The sequence below is a fragment of the Chinchilla lanigera genome, unplaced genomic scaffold (genome assembly GCF_000276665.1).
Source record: "Chinchilla lanigera isolate Chin_1 unplaced genomic scaffold, ChiLan1.0 scaffold00030, whole genome shotgun sequence".
Lineage (NCBI taxonomy): Eukaryota > Metazoa > Chordata > Mammalia > Rodentia > Chinchillidae > Chinchilla > Chinchilla lanigera.
The window spans coordinates 21,424,511-21,444,056 of NW_004955431.1; the positions used below are offsets into that span (position 1 = coordinate 21,424,511).

General features: G+C 45.1%; 1 protein-coding gene across 1 annotated transcript; it reads left to right on the forward strand.

Annotated features, from left to right (window-relative positions):
• The first annotated feature begins 834 nt into the window (after positions 1–834).
• On the forward strand, positions 835–18,469 carry Pnliprp2 (pancreatic lipase-related protein 2). Its single transcript, XM_005387853.1, has 12 exons — positions 835–895; positions 1,553–1,707; positions 2,812–2,937; positions 3,658–3,792; positions 4,209–4,320; positions 6,387–6,506; positions 7,618–7,737; positions 10,440–10,558; positions 12,527–12,656; positions 14,128–14,239; positions 15,381–15,548; positions 18,350–18,469. The coding sequence occupies exons 1-12, from the start codon at positions 847–849 to the stop codon at positions 18,411–18,413; spliced, it is 1,410 nt and encodes a 469-aa protein (XP_005387910.1). The 5' UTR covers positions 835–846; the 3' UTR covers positions 18,414–18,469.
• The last annotated feature ends 1,077 nt before the right edge of the window (positions 18,470–19,546 follow it).

The window sequence follows — 19,546 nt, forward strand, 5'->3', positions numbered from 1 at the left end:
CCCTTTAGCACATCCTGCTCTGCACAACTCCTTCATTTCCAGCCTCTGTCTAGGTTCTACGCTGTAGGTTTACAGGGGAACCCCAACGTCATCCCTAAGGTACACGTGGCATGTATGTTAAAAAACACACCCTTCACTGAACAGCAAGTCCTCTGCATCCTCTACCAACCGGATGGGTTTGGAGTCCCTGTGTCTGAAGGGATTTTGATGGGTAGATACTACAGTGTGGTGTGCCCCTGTTATCACTTTGGGAACACAGTCTTTTGGCAAATGAACCTGGAAACTCAGATTAACAGAGCACTTTTCCTCCCTAAAGTTAGTTTTTCTTTTCCTCCCTTTCTAAACAGCACTGCTCACCAGATGGCACTAGTTTTATGTGTTTTTGATAACTGAGGTTCAGAGTGACCACGCAAGCCCTATCTATCCTGCCGTGGCCTTTCCTCGTAGGTGTGCGGAGGATCGAGTCTGGTTATAAAAGGCTACGGCCAACCTGCAGGACATGAGTGGAAGTTCAGCTCAGCACGGTAAGTCACAGTCACAGCCCCTGTAGGGAGGGCATGAAGAGCAGGATAGGGCAGTACTGGGCTGCCAGGAGCGGGGCTCAGGAGGGAGAGGCAGCTGTAATGGAAGGACTCCCAGTCCAGGGCTCCAGGGTGGTGCTACCCACTCCAGGTGCCTCTGGAAGTCCCAAACTCAGGGTCCCGTTCCCAAAGAAGGGTCCTGCAAGGCCCAGGCCACTGGGTTTCTGCGCCTTTGCCCTCCCACCATCCCTGGGCTCTGCTGTGCCAGCCTCATGCCTGTGCCCGCGGGTGCTGGTAGATGTGCCACTGTGTTTTCAACCCGCAGATGCTGTTCGCATGGACCATCAGCCTTGTCCTGCTGGCCACCGTCAGAGGTGAGGATCCTGTCACCATCTCTCTGGGGAGAAAGTGACAGCCTGTGCTGCATGTCACAGAGACGCTGAGATGAGTACATAGCATCTCTGTGCTGCAGAGCTCCCGGGCACTTGGGATTAGGTGATATTGTTTTTTGTTTTGGTTTTTTCGGGGGGTTGTCTTCTGTTTTGGGGGGTTTTTTTGGTACCGGGAATCGAACTCAGGACCTTGCGCTTGCCAGGCAGGTGCTTATGCCAATGAGCTACATCCCTGGCCCAATATTAGGTAATATTTGATACATACAAGGCCACCAGGGAGTTCCCCACATGAGGCAGCACTCAGGCAGCAGGATGGAGAGCAGTGATTCCCTGGCCTGCCTGATTAGGGACACTTAGTAAACATGCTGTCTGCAGGTACCCTGAAGACCCTCTGAGTGAGACTCTGGGAGGGAAGGGCCTGGGCATGTGTGTGGTATTTGTGTGGAATATACGCAAATATATATTCACCCCTAGACCCCAAGTGATTCTTATCAGCACAGTAGTTTCAGGAATACTGATGGCAAAAGTAATGGCCCATAGCTGGCACTGGCTCTGACCTAAAGCATCTTCCTGCACAGAGATAAACTGCCTCTCCCCAAAACTTCACATGTATCCTGTTTGTGGTTCTTCCTGCCCCAGGGAAAGAAGTCTGCTATGACCACCTTGGCTGCTTCTCCGATGAAAAACCATGGGCAGGGACCATTCAACGGCCTTTGAAGCTATTACCCTCATCCCCCAAGAGCATTAACACTCGGTTTCTTCTGTACACAAATGAAAATCAGAAAAACTACCAAGTAAGAGGGGGTGTGGGATGACTGCACGGTGGGCAAGTGTTGGTCCTATGCTGCAGCCCTCACATGGCAGTCTAGGGTGCAGTTCACTGGGTTAGAACTTTCCAGAGGGTGCTGTCCTGCCATTGTGAGACCTAGAGATTTTGGAGAATCTTAAACACCTGAGAATCTGATGCCTAACTTAGAAACACACACACACACACACACACACACACACACACACACACACACACACACAGAGGTGCCCAGATCTTCAGGAGCACTGCAGTACCAACATCCTATTCCTTTAGAGGAAGAGTATGAGCGGGAGTTGTGGATAAGCTGAAATATGGCCCCAGGAAAGTCCTATCTGCTGTTGACTGTAGGCAGTGAAGTAGGAGAGAAAAGCCCCTTGAGGGTGAGGGTGAAGGTGCATAAACCCCTCCTGAACAGCTAGGAAACAGGAGCAGGGGAAAGGACAACTTTAAACACAGAAGGAAAGACGTAAGGTCCCTGAAAGCAATCTTCAGCACCAGAAGACCTGCCGGGCGGGGTGTTGTCCTGGCGGAAGTGAGCCTGAGCAAGACCATGAGACGTAGGAGTCTTGTGAATTCTCCTGGCTCCGCTGGGCTGAATCTCACCTAAAACCTGCTGCTCCTGGCTAGGGCTCTACTATTACAACGTGACATGGAAACACCTGTGACTTCGACTAAGGACACAGTCAGAAGGTTGTTAATTCCAAAGTGGTCTGTTGCCTAGTTTCATGATTAAGAGAAATTCTAGACTGCAGTTAGAGGTTCAGGAAAATAGTCTATGAACTTGGGCTTTCAGAATTCTAGCCACACCCCTGGCCAGAAACACGGATGAAAAAAGAATTAAGATGTGTTGTGTACACGCACCAGCTCCCCACAGGAATGGAATCATTATGTACTGCAAACATGTACCAACGGCAAATAAAATTTAACAAAAACTAAAATAAAATTCTAGAAGGGTGGGGGGAGGAATTCCTTCAGGCCTGATCCAACTTGGTGGGGACTGACCCTGTGACATCCATTACTGGAACTGTCACTAAAATGCCCATGGCTTGAAAAGGCCAGTATTCAAATTCTCCTTTTCTAATTTAACCAGCTGATCAGTGCCACTGACCCAGCCACCATCGAAGCTTCCAACTTCAACCTGGACCGCAAGACACGCTTCATTATCCATGGCTTCCTAGACAGCGGGGAGACGAACTGGCTGACGGAAATGTGTGAGGTAGGGGCCTTCCTCCTCATCTGGCTCTCCCTGGGGAGGCCAGCGCCCAGCACACAGATTCAAATACTGCACTCCCGAGGCTCTGAGACCAGCACAGAAAATTCTCCAGGGAGGCAGGGCTCCCTCCTAACACCACTGAGGAAAGCCAAATTCTCAGTGTATCCATTGCGAATCTTCCCTACCCACCAATTTCTAGGCAGCCATGCCCTCTGAGGTGAAAAGGACCCAAACCCTAGTCGGACAGTCTGACGAGCAGACTACACACACTTCCTGACGTTTTCATCTCGGATTGTTAACATGCAGCCCCATGGGACATTTTGTTTAAAAGCTGAAATACAGCCTTCTAAAGCACATGTGTCCCATAGCGTGTTCTGTGCTGATGGAAACGGTCTGTACTTGTGCTGTCCAAATCAGGGGCCACTAGCCACAGGGAGTATTAGGTACTTGGAGAGGGCCTAGAACGACTGAGGGGCTAACTGGTGAACTTTATTGGGTAGCAGTTTGCTCACCCGTGATCTGATGAGTGGACTTCTTGACCTGGCTGTGTCAGTAACCATCTGTCAGACCGTAGACCAGTCACTTGCCCGTTTCCGCCTCAGTTTCCGTATCTGTGGAGCAGGTGCTATATGGAGCATCAGGATGTGATGGTAGAGGGAGGATAATAAATCTCTAGCACAGCGCAGTGCTTGATGGGGGAATTCCCATCTTTGTCTTCCCCAGAGAATGTTCCAGGTGGAGAAGGTGAACTGCATCTGCGTGGACTGGAAGGGCGGCTCTCGGACGGACTACAGCCAAGCGGCTCAGAACATTCGGGTCGTGGGCGCAGAGATCGCTTACTTAGTGCAAGTGCTGTGGGTAAGGCCTGCCCGGCCCCGTCCTGGGGCCAGGGAAACCCCACACTGCACCCAGAGCGCAGGGCTGGGCGGCAAGTCAAGCGGCCCAAACGTTCTCCCTCGGGAGGCGACGCCCCATGCGGTCCCAGCCGAGGGCGCCTAACCTGTTGCAAGGTCGGTTTCCCTTCCCGGCAGGCTGTTCTGGGAACGACTCAGGCTTGGGATTGCAAAGTGGCCCCACCCTGCCCGGGACAGGGCGGGGGCTCCGCCGCTGCCTGCAGTTGGCGCCGCGGCCGCTGGTCAGCACTGTTGCCCCGCGCTCCGCTGCGGCCAGCCGCGCAGACGGCAGACCCCGCGGGGTCGCTCTCCGCCTAGGCGGCGTCCGCTCCCCGACCCTCGCGTGAGTGCCGTGGGGCCTGACGCGCCCTCCCTCCGCAGACGAAGCTGAGCTACGAGCCGGTGAACGTGCACCTGATCGGCCACAGCTTGGGCGCGCACGTGGCGGGGGAGGCAGGCCGGAGGCTGGAAGGGCGCGCGGGCAGGATCACAGGTAGGTGGGGGCGCCGGCCGGCCGGGACCCAAGTGCCTGGAGCGAGGGGCAGCGGAAGCCTGTGCTCCTGAGCTGCCCACGGCGAAGGGCACCCCTGCTGCTCTGGGAGCTGAATTTAGACGGGGCTTTCGTTTACAAATAGTTGGCTGGGGGGCTGGGGATTTAGCTCAGCGGCACAGTGCCTGTCTGGCAAACTCAGGTCCTGAGTTCGATTCCTGGTACCGGGGGGAAAACAAAAACAAAAACAAAAACAAAAACAAAACTACAAATAATTGGCCATATATTTTATTTTTAAAATTTTTGTGCATATATTTTAATGTATATTAAAACACAGATGATTGCAAATAAAAATGGGTTTATGAAACAAGAAAAATGCAATAGTATATTACATCTATGGCCATGGGATTATTTCTAAAGTGCATTCAAGTAAAAAAAAAAAGTGTGATAATTTTTAAAAGTTCGTCAGTTCCACACAAATATTTCTTCGCTGTCTTTGCTGTGTCAGGCACAGGCAGAAAATGAAAGGGTCTAATTGAGACCTACCACATAGCTCTTGCTCAGTAAACACTGCAATGAATAAATGAATGGATGAATGAACGAACGAATGGATCCTAAGCGGAGTGAATGCGTGCAAGACCGACAAGGACGACTTTACTCTGGGCAACCAAATCAGGATACAACTTGAGCGAACAGTTTGGCTCAGTCTTGATGGGCGTCCCTTTTGCTCGAGGCCCTGAGTGACAGAAGAGGGGGGTAATAGTTTATGGTTATGTAGACTTTTTCAGTTTCCAGATAATGTTTTTTTTTTTTTTTATTTTTTATTTTTTTTTATTTTTTATTTTTTTTATTTTATTTTAAAGATAAAAGGAGGGAAACATTAACAGACATACAACATTTTACAACATATCACAAGCACAATACAGAGTTACAAACAAAGTGGTAGGGAATTAACAATGGTGGTTGTATTACATATTGATATCTTCAAAGTGGCTTCTCATGAAAACAGATATAGACATGCGATACTGGTCAACCAAAGGCTCATTGACAGTTTCTTTCAGCATAGAAATAGAAGACAGAAGAACAACCATGTTATCTATCCTGTATATACATGCATACAAAATTTCTCCTTCTTTCCCTTCTCTTTTCCCACATCCCAGAAGCCCTTTACTCTTCGGTGGTTTCCTATCATTTCACAGTGTCTATCATACCTCCGAGTTTAACTTAACTCTTTTAAGTTTTACACTAGTGACACAATGCAGTGCTTGCACATGTATGTTTGATTTATTTCGCTTATGAGTATGGTCTCTAGTTGTGACCATTTAAATATAAAGGCCTAGATAATGTTTTAAGGCAGATGTCCTGATTCCCATTTTCTGGGTGAGAATAAACGTTGGACCTTCAGCAGAACAGGGGCAAGAATACAGGTCACTGTGTGCGATTTTCCCCCACCTTCTACCTCTCTTTGAAGATGAGCTGGGCACAGCCCCCACTTAGGAAACACACCCTGCAGTCCTGGAAGCAGAAAACTAAGCAGTCAAATGAAATGCAAAGTGAAAGTAATAAGTAAAAAATAATATAATGTGGCTAGAATAGGCTAAGAAAGGAGGAGTTAAGTTTTTCTTGAGGGGATGGTCTTACAGCTGGGTCCTGGAGGAGAAAGATGCAAATACAGGTAGAATATCCAGGAAGGGCCAAGCAGAGAGAGAAGCGTGAAGTCTCAGGGACTGGGGAGCCACTGCGTGAGGCCACACAGCTTGCAGACCCTGAGACCAACAGCCAGAGGGGAACATGTGTGAGAAAAAAATAAGAAAAGGGAAATGAGGTGTGCAGAGATCTCCTCACAACCTTCATGGAGCCAGGAACTGGGGATTTCCCAATGTGCTTCAACAGACACTGCCCTCATTCCTGTCTTTCTGCCTCAGCCTCTTTGCCAGGCAGACTGGGAACTGCCATAGCCATCTGGGTCTGGGGCCCTTTGCCCAAGAATCCTCATGCTTGGTTAGTGAGGGTGGGGTTTAGATCCAAGTGTTTTTCAAAGTGCAACATGTCTGTCTCCTTCCTTTCAGGGCTGGATCCAGCAGAACCATGCTTCCAGGGCACACCCGAGGAGGTTCGACTGGACCCATCTGACGCCATGTTTGTGGATGTAATCCACACAGATATTGCTCCCATAATTCCCTCCCTTGGTAAGTTCCTCTATCCCACGCTCCGGTCACCAGGGTCATGACTGATAGCATTGGGTGCAAGAGTCCCCTACCCCAAAACATGTGCACATGCTCAAACACACACACACACACACACACACACACACACACACACACACATGCACGCACACACACAGCAAGGAGGCTATTCAAAAAGGCTAACTACAGGAATGGCTTAGGTATCAACCAGTCAAAAATTGGTTCCAGCCCCAAATAAATAGGCAGCACAATGCAGATGGTATCAGCCTGAGGCCCAGGTAAAATAAAACACCCTTTTATAGGCCCTAGGAGGCTCTCATTCAATCCTAAGCCCTGCCACCTTCCCCAGTCTGTGCATATCCAAAGTGGCAGATATGTTTATTATTGACACTGACCTCTGGTTATAGTTTCTTTTGTTGGAATTTAAATATATCCTTTGATGTTATTCTCCTAAAATCAATTTTTTCAATATTTTCTCACATACCCATTCATGAAATATGCCAATACAGGGTATATTTTTAAAGGTGATGATAATGGTGGTGGTGCACTGAACATTAGCTTATTAATCCTGTAACACTCTAAAAAGTGAATATATCACCATTTCACAGCTGAAGGACTGAGATTCACTGAAGTTAAGTGAAGTCTGTAATCACGGATTTCTGTGCCTCACAAGCCAAAGCTCCCAACTCTTATCCTGTGGCTCTCAAAAGAACAATTTGCACCTAATGCCATTTGATCTCAACATAGCAATATAATATGGAAATCAAAATTTAACAATAAGCAAAGTAATAGAAATTGCCAGATATGTGCCTATCAGTGTCTTCGGTATCAGAGCACATTGGATTGTCCAGGGCCTCACAAGGAATAGCACACAGTTGCACGCACTCACCCGGAGCCCAGCTTCCCCCTCAACTCACTTCCTATATTTTCTCCATCCTCCTTGTCTTGCCAAGCTCCTATCTGAGAAGTTTCTGCACAGGTAGAGGTGGTGATACTTGTGCTGAGGGGAGAATTTGCCAGGAAGGCTCTTGCTCTTGTTGGGATGAGTTGAACATCTGACTGGACCATGGTCTAACTTAGGATCACTTACCTCCCCTCACTTCACATGTTTCAGGTTTTGGGATGAGCCAAAAGGTGGGCCATCTGGACTTCTTTCCAAATGGAGGAAAGGAAATGCCTGGATGTGAGAAAAATATCATTTCGACCATCATTGATGTCAATGGATTCTGGCAAGGTATGTAAATAAGAGAAATAAGGCAGCAACTGGTGTAGCTGGGGAGAAAGCCGAATGTGTGGGGGTAACCACCATGATACTGAATTTGCCGCCACTTAGGGAGCGCTTGTGCTATAAGATTTTTACTCTGACCTGTCCTATTTTACAGCTGCAGAAATTGGCAGTCAGAAAAGTTAGCTTGTCCAAGGGCATCTTATATTTAAGCCTGATTTCTGATGATGGCTCTGATTCCCAGCCTGTAGGATCTCCTCCAGTTGTGAGGATGCTGGGACAGGTCTGGATGGGCGCACTGGCAAATACTGAGCTCTGGCTTTGGCCTTCCGTCACCATCTGTTCCTTGAACTACAGAGTGTAAACAGGGATTTGGAGGCTGTGACTTTCTTGCTTTTTGCCACTGCCAGGTCCTAGGAATGGAAGGGGGCTGAGCTGATCGGAAGACAGAAGAGGGCTGTGCTTTGTGTGTTTGGGTCATATATGCACAGTGGGGTCTGGAGGTCTGGGGAGCCCCTGCAGGGGTCCTGGCAAGCCCTGTGTGTTTCTGTTCATCCAAAAGAGCAGGATCCATAGCCATAACATCAGGTGACTCCCTCTTTCTTACCTTTATTTTTCTTACCCCTCCTGAGGGCCCATTTCACTCTCCTCCCTGAAGGAGGAGGTTTATGGTCTGTAGTCATTTTATTTGTCTTTATTTTTCTGAATTAGAAGTTCCCCACAGTTAAGGACTATGTCTTGGGCACCTAGACACCCCAGGACCCTGTTCGGGACTCGCCCAAAGCGGGCACTAAGCGCATTCTGTTGTGTGGAGTTGAGTGGCCCTGCGTGGCAGTGCCGTACTCTGTGTACTGTATGTCAGAGAGCGAGGTGGATAAAGCAACCCTCAGCATCCACCAACAAATAAATGGAGCTTTGGGCTTCTCAGCCCAGAACCAGGTAACTCTCTGAGGACACGCTGTTCGGCTTGCCCTGAAGGTGCCCCAGAGTCACAGTAATAGCTGCCCCTTCCCAGAAATGACAAGAAGGGCACACATAATAGGAGTGAGCCAAGGTTTAATTAGAGGCAATTTAGAGTGAACAAGCCCATGAATGCTGCCGTGTGCTTCTATTGTGCTGCGCTCTGAGTCACCCAGGTGCTGGGTACGGGAAACAATGAAATCCACTTTCTTCTCTATTATGGGGTCCCTGAGCAGCATTTTGGCATAAAAGAAACAATTAAGTTTAAAACAGGTTCTGTTGTCCGGTGCATTCAGAACCTGGTCACCGGGCGGAAGGTACTCAACCGTATGCACAGCGGGGCTGGAACTGTGATAGTGAATCCACCCGGGCCACAAAGGGGAGCATTCCTTTCCCAAAGGGTGTAGCATACAGCTCAGCAGATCACCCCAGAAGAGTCCCTAGTGTGGGATTACTGTAGATTACTCCATGGGAGGTTTTGTACCAAGTAGCTGAAAAATGAAAAATCAATTTTCCAAACCAAATGACTCTGGTTTAATGAAAAAGATGATAACTAAAGTGCAGTGAAAGAGTAGCCAGAGTTGCCTTGTGCTTGGCATAGCGAAGTGGAGGAATTGCTCAGCTTGGGCACTCAGGCTCAGAAAAGGCTGGCCTGGGAAACACCTGTCCTGTCCACGTGGTCCAGGGTCCCTGGATGTGGCACAATGCAATCCACCATAGTGGTGGGTGGGCCTCCGTGCTGACTTCTTATAGCATGGAAACTCACTGCCAGCCCTGAAACGTGGAAGTCAGGATCCTTACTTCCCATGAAAAATGAACAAATAATCTGGGCCTTTAACAACTGGCAGAGCTCTGCAGGATCCTTTCAAAAGCTACTGTCACCATCTTTGTGTACCTCTTTGTCTCTGCTGCTGTCTGTCTATCCCTCTGCAATGCATATACAATTATCCCCCAGCATCAGGGTATTCCAGGGCTCCTTAAGAAGCCAGAACCTCAACTTTATATCCTTACATCCGATAGCATAACATTTGCATATAACCTCCATATATCCTCCTGTATACTATAAATCATCTCTAGATTACTTGTAAGACCTCATACAATGTAAATACTGTATAAGTAGTTGAGATATATATATATAATACATATGCTATTATCTTGGGAATAGTGAAAAGAGAAAGACTCCATGTGTTCAGCTCACATACAACCTTCATGGACTTCACTACATTTTTGACTTGGGATTGGTTGAATCTAAGGCTACAGAATTCATAGATAAGGAAAGCCAATTTTATATTCTGTTTGTCTCTGTCTGTCTTTGCTTCTGTCTGTGTTTCTCACTGTGTCTCTGCCTCTGCCCTTTGTGTGTGTGTGTCTCTCTCATATATCTATATCTATCTATCTATCTATCTATCTATCTATCTATCTATCTATATTTCTACATATATATTGCTTTTTTAGAAACCAATTGCTATCTTTTCTCTGTCTCTTCTCTGTCTTTTCTCTGTCTCTTGGCTCTCTCTGAATCCACCTGCCCCCACTCTGCCTCTCTAGCCACACCTGGTCCCCAGCCTCCTCATTTATGTTACATGCCCACCCCATCGGGCTCTTAATCAAGACTTGTCTCTCCTCAGCTTTGGCTGGCCCTAAGTAGTCCTCCTAGGCAAATGCCCATTCATGAAAGGTAGAGGGTCAGAAGGGGCTGCAGTTCAAAGGGAAAAGACCTCCTCCAGTTCTCATGGCCTCACCTTCCTCAGGAATCAGCGACTTGGTCGCTTGCAACCACCTACGGAGCTACAAGTATTATTCCAGCAGCATCCTCAACCCCGATGGCTTCCTGGGCTATCCCTGTGCGTCCTACAAGGAGTTCCAGGAGGTAGGTCACAGTGGGCCCAGGAAGAGGGTGGTGGCCCTGCTGGTGGTGTTTTGTCCCCATGGCTTAGAACAAGAGATGTGTGTGACCTTGCATGAATAATCAGAGGTTGTAGAAAAGCTGAGGCTTCCAGATCTTTCTTGCTGCAGGGACAGGGTGGACGGAAGGGGAGCGGCACAGAGCTGGCTGTGCTGGGCCCACTCCAGGGTTGTCACCTTTTGTTTTATGACAACTTCCAGTCTGCAAGAGCCTGAAAAAGAGCATGTGAATGAATGTCTGTTACACCCATCACCCAGTGCACCAAGCGCTAGCATTTTATATGTACATGCATATGTGTACTTTGCTCCTAAATTACGTGAAAGTGAATTAAAGATATTAGGACGCTCTATGCACAAATGTGTCAGCATTTATCTCCTAAGAATGTGATCATTCTATAGGACAACATTCAAGAGCTTTAACTTGGATACACTAATATTCTCTAATATATAGTCCATATTTAAACTTCTCTATTTACTCAAATAATGTTCCCTAGAGCTGGCTGACTCTTTCCTTCTTCTCTTCTTCCTTCCTTCCTTCTTTTCTTCCTTCTTTCCCTCCCTCCATCCTTCCTTCCCTTTTTCCTCCTTCCTGTCTTTCTTTTTTTAAGTTACATTGCATTTAATGTCCTCTCTTTAGTCTCCTTCGATCTCAAACAGTTTCCCATTTTTTCCTTGGACTTCCAGGACATGGGAAATTATGACGAGTATATTTGACCAAGCAAGATGTTCAGTAGAATATCCCACACTCTGAAATTGGCTGATTATTTCTTTGTGATCCTATGGGTGACATTACATCCTTCTCAGTCAGTCACAACCTATCATAGTTTGTCTAAGTAAGATGTGCCCGGTTCATTAAGTCAGGACCGTTGGTAGCATTTGACAGAAACTCAGCCACTCAGTATATGTATTTAATGGTACTTTGTCCATTATTTGATTGCATGTTTTGATTATTCGGTTAAGGTGGTGTCTGCCAGATTTCTGTGTCATATACAATAATAATGTCCCCTTAATAATCTACTAAGGGGAAAGCTTTTAGTTTCTATTGGAACCCAGTGAAAGGTCTGAGTATCTATTGATGATTCTTACTTGAATCAGTTATACTAAGGATAGCAAAAATTCAACATTTTAAAAGATTTTTTTCTCAAAGATAAAAACATGCTCAAATTTATCTTTTTCCCTTTCAAAACTAATTTTGATCTTGACATTCTGAGATGAACTAAAGTCAAGGAGACCTGATATCTGATTCCCCAAGGCGGCGCGTGTCCAGCGAACAGCTTTGGCTATGTTGGCTGTTATTGTTGTGTGTGTAATAATGTGACCTCCAGCACCTGTCTTATACTCTCCAGACTGCAAAAGAGCTATCTATGCACACCATGAATTAGGTGTGTATATGAAGTCAAGGACAGAGAGAGGGAAAATATATTGTACCATAAAATCCTCACCTGTCTGAAAGCCTAATTAATGAACTCCCACTTGGGGAACACTGAATAGGGGTTAACTAGTGGAGAAATAATTCACATTAAAGTGAAAATGATCGCTGCTATGCTTTGTCCCCCTTTTTAAAATAACTGTTGTCTTTTCCATTTACTTTTTCCTAGAGGCATTGTTTCCATTCCCCTTTCATAGTTTAAATTCATCACTTCATATATATGATTTGTCTTCCTATTGTACCCTAAGTTTTCAAGGTTTTGTGTTGGGCACTCTGCAGGGTCTAACGCAGTTCTAAGCATGGGCAGATGGTGCATGAGTAGACAGATGCATGCGTGTGTGGACAGTGGGGTGGGAGAATGGATTGACTGATGGAAGGGTAGGTGGGAGATGAGTGGGTAGATAGATAGATACTATAGATAAACAGATCCGAAGATGAACTGATGGATACAGTGAGCATGTCAAAGGCCTACTACTAACAGACAGATTATATTTTTTCCACTAGAATGGCTGTTTTCCTTGTCCGGCCACAGGATGCCCCAAAATGGGGCACTATGCTGACCAATTTCAGGAGCAAATCAGTGGTGTGGAACAAACATATTTTCTGAACACAGGAGATAGTGGGAACTTTACCCGTAAGTTTCCATTTTACTCACTTAAAAATTCTTGCCAATAATTTTGAAAGGTGTACCAGCCTTATTTAGTCAGCACCTTTGGTAGAAATTGAAAGAAACTCAGCCACAACCAGCTTGAGCGGAGACGTAAGGACTGTAGAATGGCGTTTGTCTTGGGTCTCACTTTCACCTTCACTAACCAATAATACTGATCAGCAGCAGAGTAAAGAACAATGAATGGCTCTAGCCGGCTCACCTCTCTACCCAGCCCCTGGGCGCAGAAGGGCCACATCTACAAACTGAAAAAGAGGGCAACTGAGGCAAAATCATTGCAAGCCCAGAAGTCACCCTAGTGACAATTATCATACACACTGTTTTGTGGTTGCTGTTACTTTATCTAGCTTCTCACTAAAAAATACAAGACAGAAAAACCTAAAGATTAATTTTATAGAAATAATATCACATAATGTATGTAGAAAAGAGCCTTATTTACCAAAAGAGTTTTAAATTTTAAAGTATGTGGCACTTTGCAAAACACTTTTCACATAGAGTATTTCATGTAATATTGAATTTATCTTGGCAGTATCTATAAAGTCTCACAGCATATTCCTTTAATCCAGCCACTCTGCTTCTCAGAACATACCATGTATGCATAAGAAGATGTGTCCAAAGATGCCCATTGTGGCATTGTTTTAATAACAAAAGAATGAGGAGAAAATCACAATGTCCATCAATTGGAAAGTAGCCCAATGCTATAGATTAAACACTATGACAGCCGTTTTTAAAAAAGAATGTGGTTCTATTAACTGAAGAGAAAAACTCTCTGAGACATCTTAAGGGACAAGCCAAGTGAAAAGGCCACATCCAACCAAGTGTCTCAGTTCAGGATGCTATAACAAAATGCCAGATCTTAAGTTCTACCTAAACAGGAGAAATTTATTTTTGACAGTTCTGGAGGCTAGAAGTTCAAGATCAGGTGCCAGCATGCTTGGGTGCATACTGCTGTCCTGTTGCGTTTTCCCATTGAATGGAAAGAAGGCGAGAGAGCCCTCCGGAGTATCTTTCACTGATCCCATTTGCAAGGGCTCCACTATGTTGACTAGCGCAGAGCTGTTACCAGTTTATCTCCCAAGGGTTCCCCTCTCCTAGTACTATCACATAGTGATTCAGGGTTGCAGCATATAAATTTGGGGAGACACATTGAGTCCATTGCCTTGTGTATTAGAATACTTGTATGCAGTAATGCGTCACCCTTCATTTGTCAAGGCGCACTTGTTGTGCTGAACTATAGTATTTCCTCCCCTCAGGGTCTCCTCACCCCACCCAGAATCTCAATCCCTGGGTCCCAATCCTTTGGAAGAAACCATTAGTCACATCACCCCTGACCTCTCACCCATGCGGGGATTCAGAGCTTAGAAAAACAATGCTTATATTAAACAATCTGGGTCATTGTTTCGACAAGTTTGTTGAACTGATTGTATTTCTTTACCAGGTTGGAGGTATAAGGTATCAGTCACACTATCTGGAGAAAAGGAACTGAAAGGGCACATCAAGATTGCTTTGTTTGGAAGGAATGGAAGCTCAAAACAATATGAGATCTTTGAGTAAGTTCTGTAGTGGATTGAAATGGCCATACATTCCATAATAGATGATTCATAAAAGATTGGGTGTAAACTGATTTATAAATCTAGGCATCCGTTCTACAGAACCATTGAATCTTGGACTGTCAGAGCTGGAAGGAAGTCTTCTCAGTTAGTTCAGTCATCCTGTTTTTAAATAATGTAAAGAGCAAAGCAAAGGACAGTAGGCAACAGGGGGATAGATATTTGGCAAACGGGAAGGGGAGTTAGAGCTTGAGAGAGTGGGAAGTAGAGGAAAGGAGAAATAATCAGAATAGAGATGTGTTATCTATGTGTACGAACTCCTCCAATGAATATGATTGTTATGTACGGCAAACATGTACTAATCAAAAATTTAAAATAGCATCCTGTTGGGGCTGGGGATTTAGCTCAGCGGCAAAGCGCCTGCCTGGCAAGTGCAAGGTCATGAGTTCAGTTCCCGGAGAAAAACCAAAACAAAAAAAAAAATAGCATCCTGTTTTACATATAAAAATAGTGAGTCCCAGAGAAAAAGACTCACTATTTAAAATGTCCTGTACCAATTCCCTTTAGAATGCTGATCAGTGACTTAGGTTTTATGAACCTAAGTTCTCCTCCAGCAAAGTACAGCTACATGACAACTCCCGCTTCTTCAACACACACTGCCCCCCTAAACACACAGGGGCGCATGAAGCCTGGGCTAGGTGGTTGTTTCTATGAGGGCCTCAACCCCTGGCTTATGCTTGATGTATGAGGAGCTTGGTAAATATGTGATGAACCAATAACCTGTGTGGTAAAATTAGGCTCTGTTTTTGCACTAATTTTTATAATTTAACATGACTTCGTGCATCTTTTAAGAAAAGACACTGCACCGATTGGTCCTGGCGCAGACTGATAGTGCTATTATGTACCCCAAATACATCACTTTTCTCTAGGGACAAACTAGAACAGTGGAAATCTCCAGTCCAGTATTTGTTAACATGTGTTCTGCACAAATACATTTGTGTTTGGCAGTTCGTGGGTGTGTAGGGAGTCATTCCAGGTGTTTGCAGAAAACCAACAACAGAAGCCAGTGTTTAGAGAAACAATAATTTCTGCCATCCGGATATTCATACACCCAGCTGATGTTTTGTGGCTGTATTTTCAGGGGATCCCTCAAACCGGATGCCACACTTACACGTGCCATTGACGTGGACCTCGATGTTGGAGAAATCCAGAAGGTTAAGTTCTTCTGGAATAACAATGTGATAAATCTCCTCAGGCCCAAACTGGGGGCTTCCCATGTCACAGTGCAGCGTGGTGAAGATGGGGCCGAGTGCGTATCTTTTATTCCATCTAAGTTTGATTGTATTTATGTATGAGTCTGTCTGTGCATACATGCATATATCCAGTAACCCGTTCACATCTGTGTCTCCATCTACTTATCTGTTATCTACCCATCCATCCACTCCTCTGCCTTGTCCTGTACATCCGTGTATCCATTCACACATCTGTTTCCTCATCCTTGTGGACATCCAGCCAGCCTTCCATCTTCCTTTCCATCTGCTCATCTACCAAACTATTCATCTCAAAACTCCATCTATGCATCTGACTTATTTTGAACAATCAAACATTTTCCTTAGGCAATATTCTACTTGGAAGGGGCACAGCATTGGCTGTGAGACATATATTTAAGAAACGGGCAAACATGAGACAGTTTCCTCTCAAACAACAAGGAGATCATCTGGGAAGTAGTTGATGGCAGGGACTAGAAGGGTCTGTGGGACCCCTTTGTTTCAGTTTCAGTTAGTGTATGGTTCTTAAAGTAAATTGGTTTGTGTGGAGACTGTACCATGGGAGAGATGTAAACTGTGAGGGCAGTCTGGTTCACCATGCAAACTCTCCTCAATCTGAGGGAATAAGATCTTCCTTGGTAGGAGTTGGGAGAGAACATAACCGCTTTTGAGCTATAGAAGGAAGGACACCTCACCGGGCATGGTGGCACATGTCTGTAATCCCAGCACTTGGGAGGCTGAGGCAGGAGAATCGTTGTGAGTTTGAGACCAACCTGGGCTACAAAGTGAGCTCAAGGCCAGCCTGCACTGCATAGTGAGACCCTGTCTCAAAAAGACAAATAAATAAATAAATAAAATAAAAAAGAATTAAAAACAAAAAGAAAGGACATCTCAAAAGGGCATAATCAGAAAGTAATGGAATGTTAGAGTTCGAAGGAAACAAAGATTTCCGTCTCTCATGTTAAGACAAGGAAGTGACACTTGAAGAGTCAAGTATCTTGTTTAAGGTCACATAGAGAAACTAAATGATGGGCCAGGGATATAGCTCAGTGGTACAAGTGCCTGCTTAGCAAGCATGAGGTTGTGAGTTCAACTTCCAGTACCAAAAAAAAAAAAAAATTAAATGAAAAATCTTGGACTTCAGAATGTTGAAAAGCACACACCAAGTACTGGGTGTGGTAATGTGTGCCTATAATCCCAGCACTGAGGCAGGAGAATTGCAAATTCAATTCCAGCCTGGGCACCTTAGTGACTTAGTAAAACCTTGTCTCAAAATATAAAAGGGCTGATGATATAGCTCAGTGTGAAGGAACGGGGTTCGGTCCCCAGTAACACACACACACACACACACACACACAAGACCTTGCTTGGCTGTGTGACTTAACTTTGCTGGCTGCAAAATAATTATACTGACTCGTCGATGTGCTGTTGGAAGGGTCAGATATGACAGCAGATAGGCCATTCCTTGATGAACTCAGGTGCAGAAGATGCATGGGGAGGCACAGCTGCTAGGTCCCAAGTCTTCTGATGCCTAACCCATTGCTCTTTCCATGACACCCATCCTCTCACAGCTGGATGGGGGCCTGCAGAGTCCATAGCGTCTGCCAGAGGTGTCTGGATCCTACCGGAGTGGAATTATTAGCACAAAAGAACTCACACACTGTATATCCCAAGCACCACCGTCCTCATCCCACATACGGGCTCCCTCATCAGGGAGCAGCATTCTGAAGCTAAGTCCTGAGAAATCTGGCTTAGCGCATGGTGCTCCTTTAGCCAGAGATTCTGGCAATGGAAAGGGAAGCCAGACGTATCCTCACTCTCATGGCTTGGTGATTGCCCCAACCTGCCCAGGCTCCATCCCCTCAAAACTGATAGTCTTCCTTATTATTTTTGAAACAACTTTATGAGATATAATTTCCATGCTGTACAATTCACCCTTTCAAATGTGTACTATTCCATAGCCTTTGGTATGTTCACAGGATGGTACAATGAGCACCACAATGAATTTTAGAACATTTTCATCATCCCAGAAAGAAACCCCACATCCCTGACCCATCATCACTCAGTTTATACATCCTTCTTCCCCAGCCCTAGGCATCCACTTAATCTACTTTCTGTGACGACAGATTTTTCTATTCTGAATATTTCGTATGAATGGAATCATAGAATATGTAGTCCTTTGTGACTGGCTTCTTCTACTTACCATAGTGTTCTCAAAGTTCTTCCAAACAGCATGTGTCAGTACTGCATTCTTTTTATTGCCAAATAATATTCTATTTTATGCACATAGCACATTTTATTTATCAGTTGATAGACATTTGGATTGTTTCCACTTGTGGACTGTCATAATGCTGCCGTGAACATTCACGTGTAAGTTTTCATGTGGAACTATGTTTTCGTTCTTGTGGGGATACACGAAGGTGCAGAATGGTTGAGTCTTATGATAATTCTGTTTGACCTTTAGAGGAACTGCAAGTCTGTTTCCAAAGTGGTTAGGATGTTTTACATTCCCAGAGACACTGTATGAGGGTCCCTGTGATCTTGGGTGAACAGAGAAAATCCTCTGTGGGGCAGCAGATGGGACACTGCTGGCCCCTGGAATTCATGGCTAGGCCAGAGAAGCAGGCACACAAGAGACCCCAATTATAAGCTTTGGTTTGTTGTGGCTGATTCGCTTTCAGCACATTAGGAGGCCATAAGGATAGGTGAGTAGTCTTTCTGTTTGATATCATAGAGCTCCTCAGTCAAAGGGAGCTGAGTGGGGGGAAGGGGAACTGTTGACTTATTCAATGTCACGTTGCCACCTGCAAAAGAACCTCATGCTGTAACTCTCTCTCCACAGGTTTAATTTTTGCAGCTCTGACACTGTGAAAGAAGAGGTCCTACAATCTCTTTCCCCTTGCTGAAAGCACAGTGCGGCTTTTGTCTCTTCGTAATAAATTGCTGAGTGCACTTGGTCTGAGCTTGTGGTGTTCGTTTAGCCTTCTCTATGTTCTGGAGTCACGTTTGGGAAACTACGATTACTGAGACTGGAACCAAATTTGCTCTGGGTGGTGTCTGGGATTTTCCACCCACCCATCTCCACCCTGTGGCTCTCCCTTAGACGGTCTGGTGTGAAAAGGACATTGTCACTCCCGCAATTGCCCACCTAATTTTTAACATCCTTTGGGTGGAGGCAGACATCACAAGAGCAGCCAGTGACATGTGTAACTCCAAACTATTTGATCTATGCTGAAATCCACCTGTAGCATGAAGGAAGAGGTCATTTTCTTTACAAAATAAGTTCATACATGGGAGAAAATTCAAATGCTACAAGAGGATATTCATATAAAAGGCAGGTCTCTATCTGCCCATGCCTTTAAACTGTCTTATTTCTTCTTCCAAGAGACAACTTAGGTTGTTTTTTTCTCAGAAATAGTCTGCATATACATATCTATATATCTATCTCACATACCTCAACCTAGTCACACAGTTTTTGTCCAAGCATAAGTGGTAGAATATTATAAGTACTGTTACGCTGTGTAGTTTTGTCATTAACAGTAAACTGAATATATTCCCTAACAGCATCAAAAGAGCCTCTTCATTCTTCACAGATTCCACTGAATCATGCACAGGGTATAGGTGGTAGAGCCTGTTGAGGAACATGTGGATAGTTTCCAAAATTTTCCTACTACAGACACTTATGCAATTCATATATCTTTTTATGATATTTTCTACATTATACATATTTGTCCAGTAAATGTTTAGACTGTATTTATTTTTATCAACATTGCCAAATTATCCTGGTGATCTTTGCACTAATTTACACTCTAGCAAACTATGTGAAATGAACATATGTGAAATGGCCAATTTTGCAGGCAGAGGCCCTGGTGACTTCATATGGTTCACTCTAATGCGATGTATTGTAAAACCTTTGGCCAATTTGATAGGTAAAGTGCTTTCCCTCATCTAGTGTCTTAGTTACTTTTCTCATTGCTGAGACAAAATACCTGACACCCAAAGTTAAAGGGGGAAAGGTTCATTTAGCTCACAGTTAGTA

Excerpts from the sequence above, each read along its gene's own strand:
- Pnliprp2 (XM_005387853.1), top strand. The coding sequence starts at position 847 with ATGCTGTTCGCATGGACCATCAGCCTTGTCCTGCTGGCCACCGTCAGA. Across the intron at positions 2,938-3,657 it reads GGCTGACGGAAATGTGTGAG|AGAATGTTCCAGGTGGAGAA; the intron begins GTAGGGGCCTTC and ends TGTCTTCCCCAG. Across the intron at positions 4,321-6,386 it reads GCGCGCGGGCAGGATCACAG|GGCTGGATCCAGCAGAACCA; the intron begins GTAGGTGGGGGC and ends CCTTCCTTTCAG.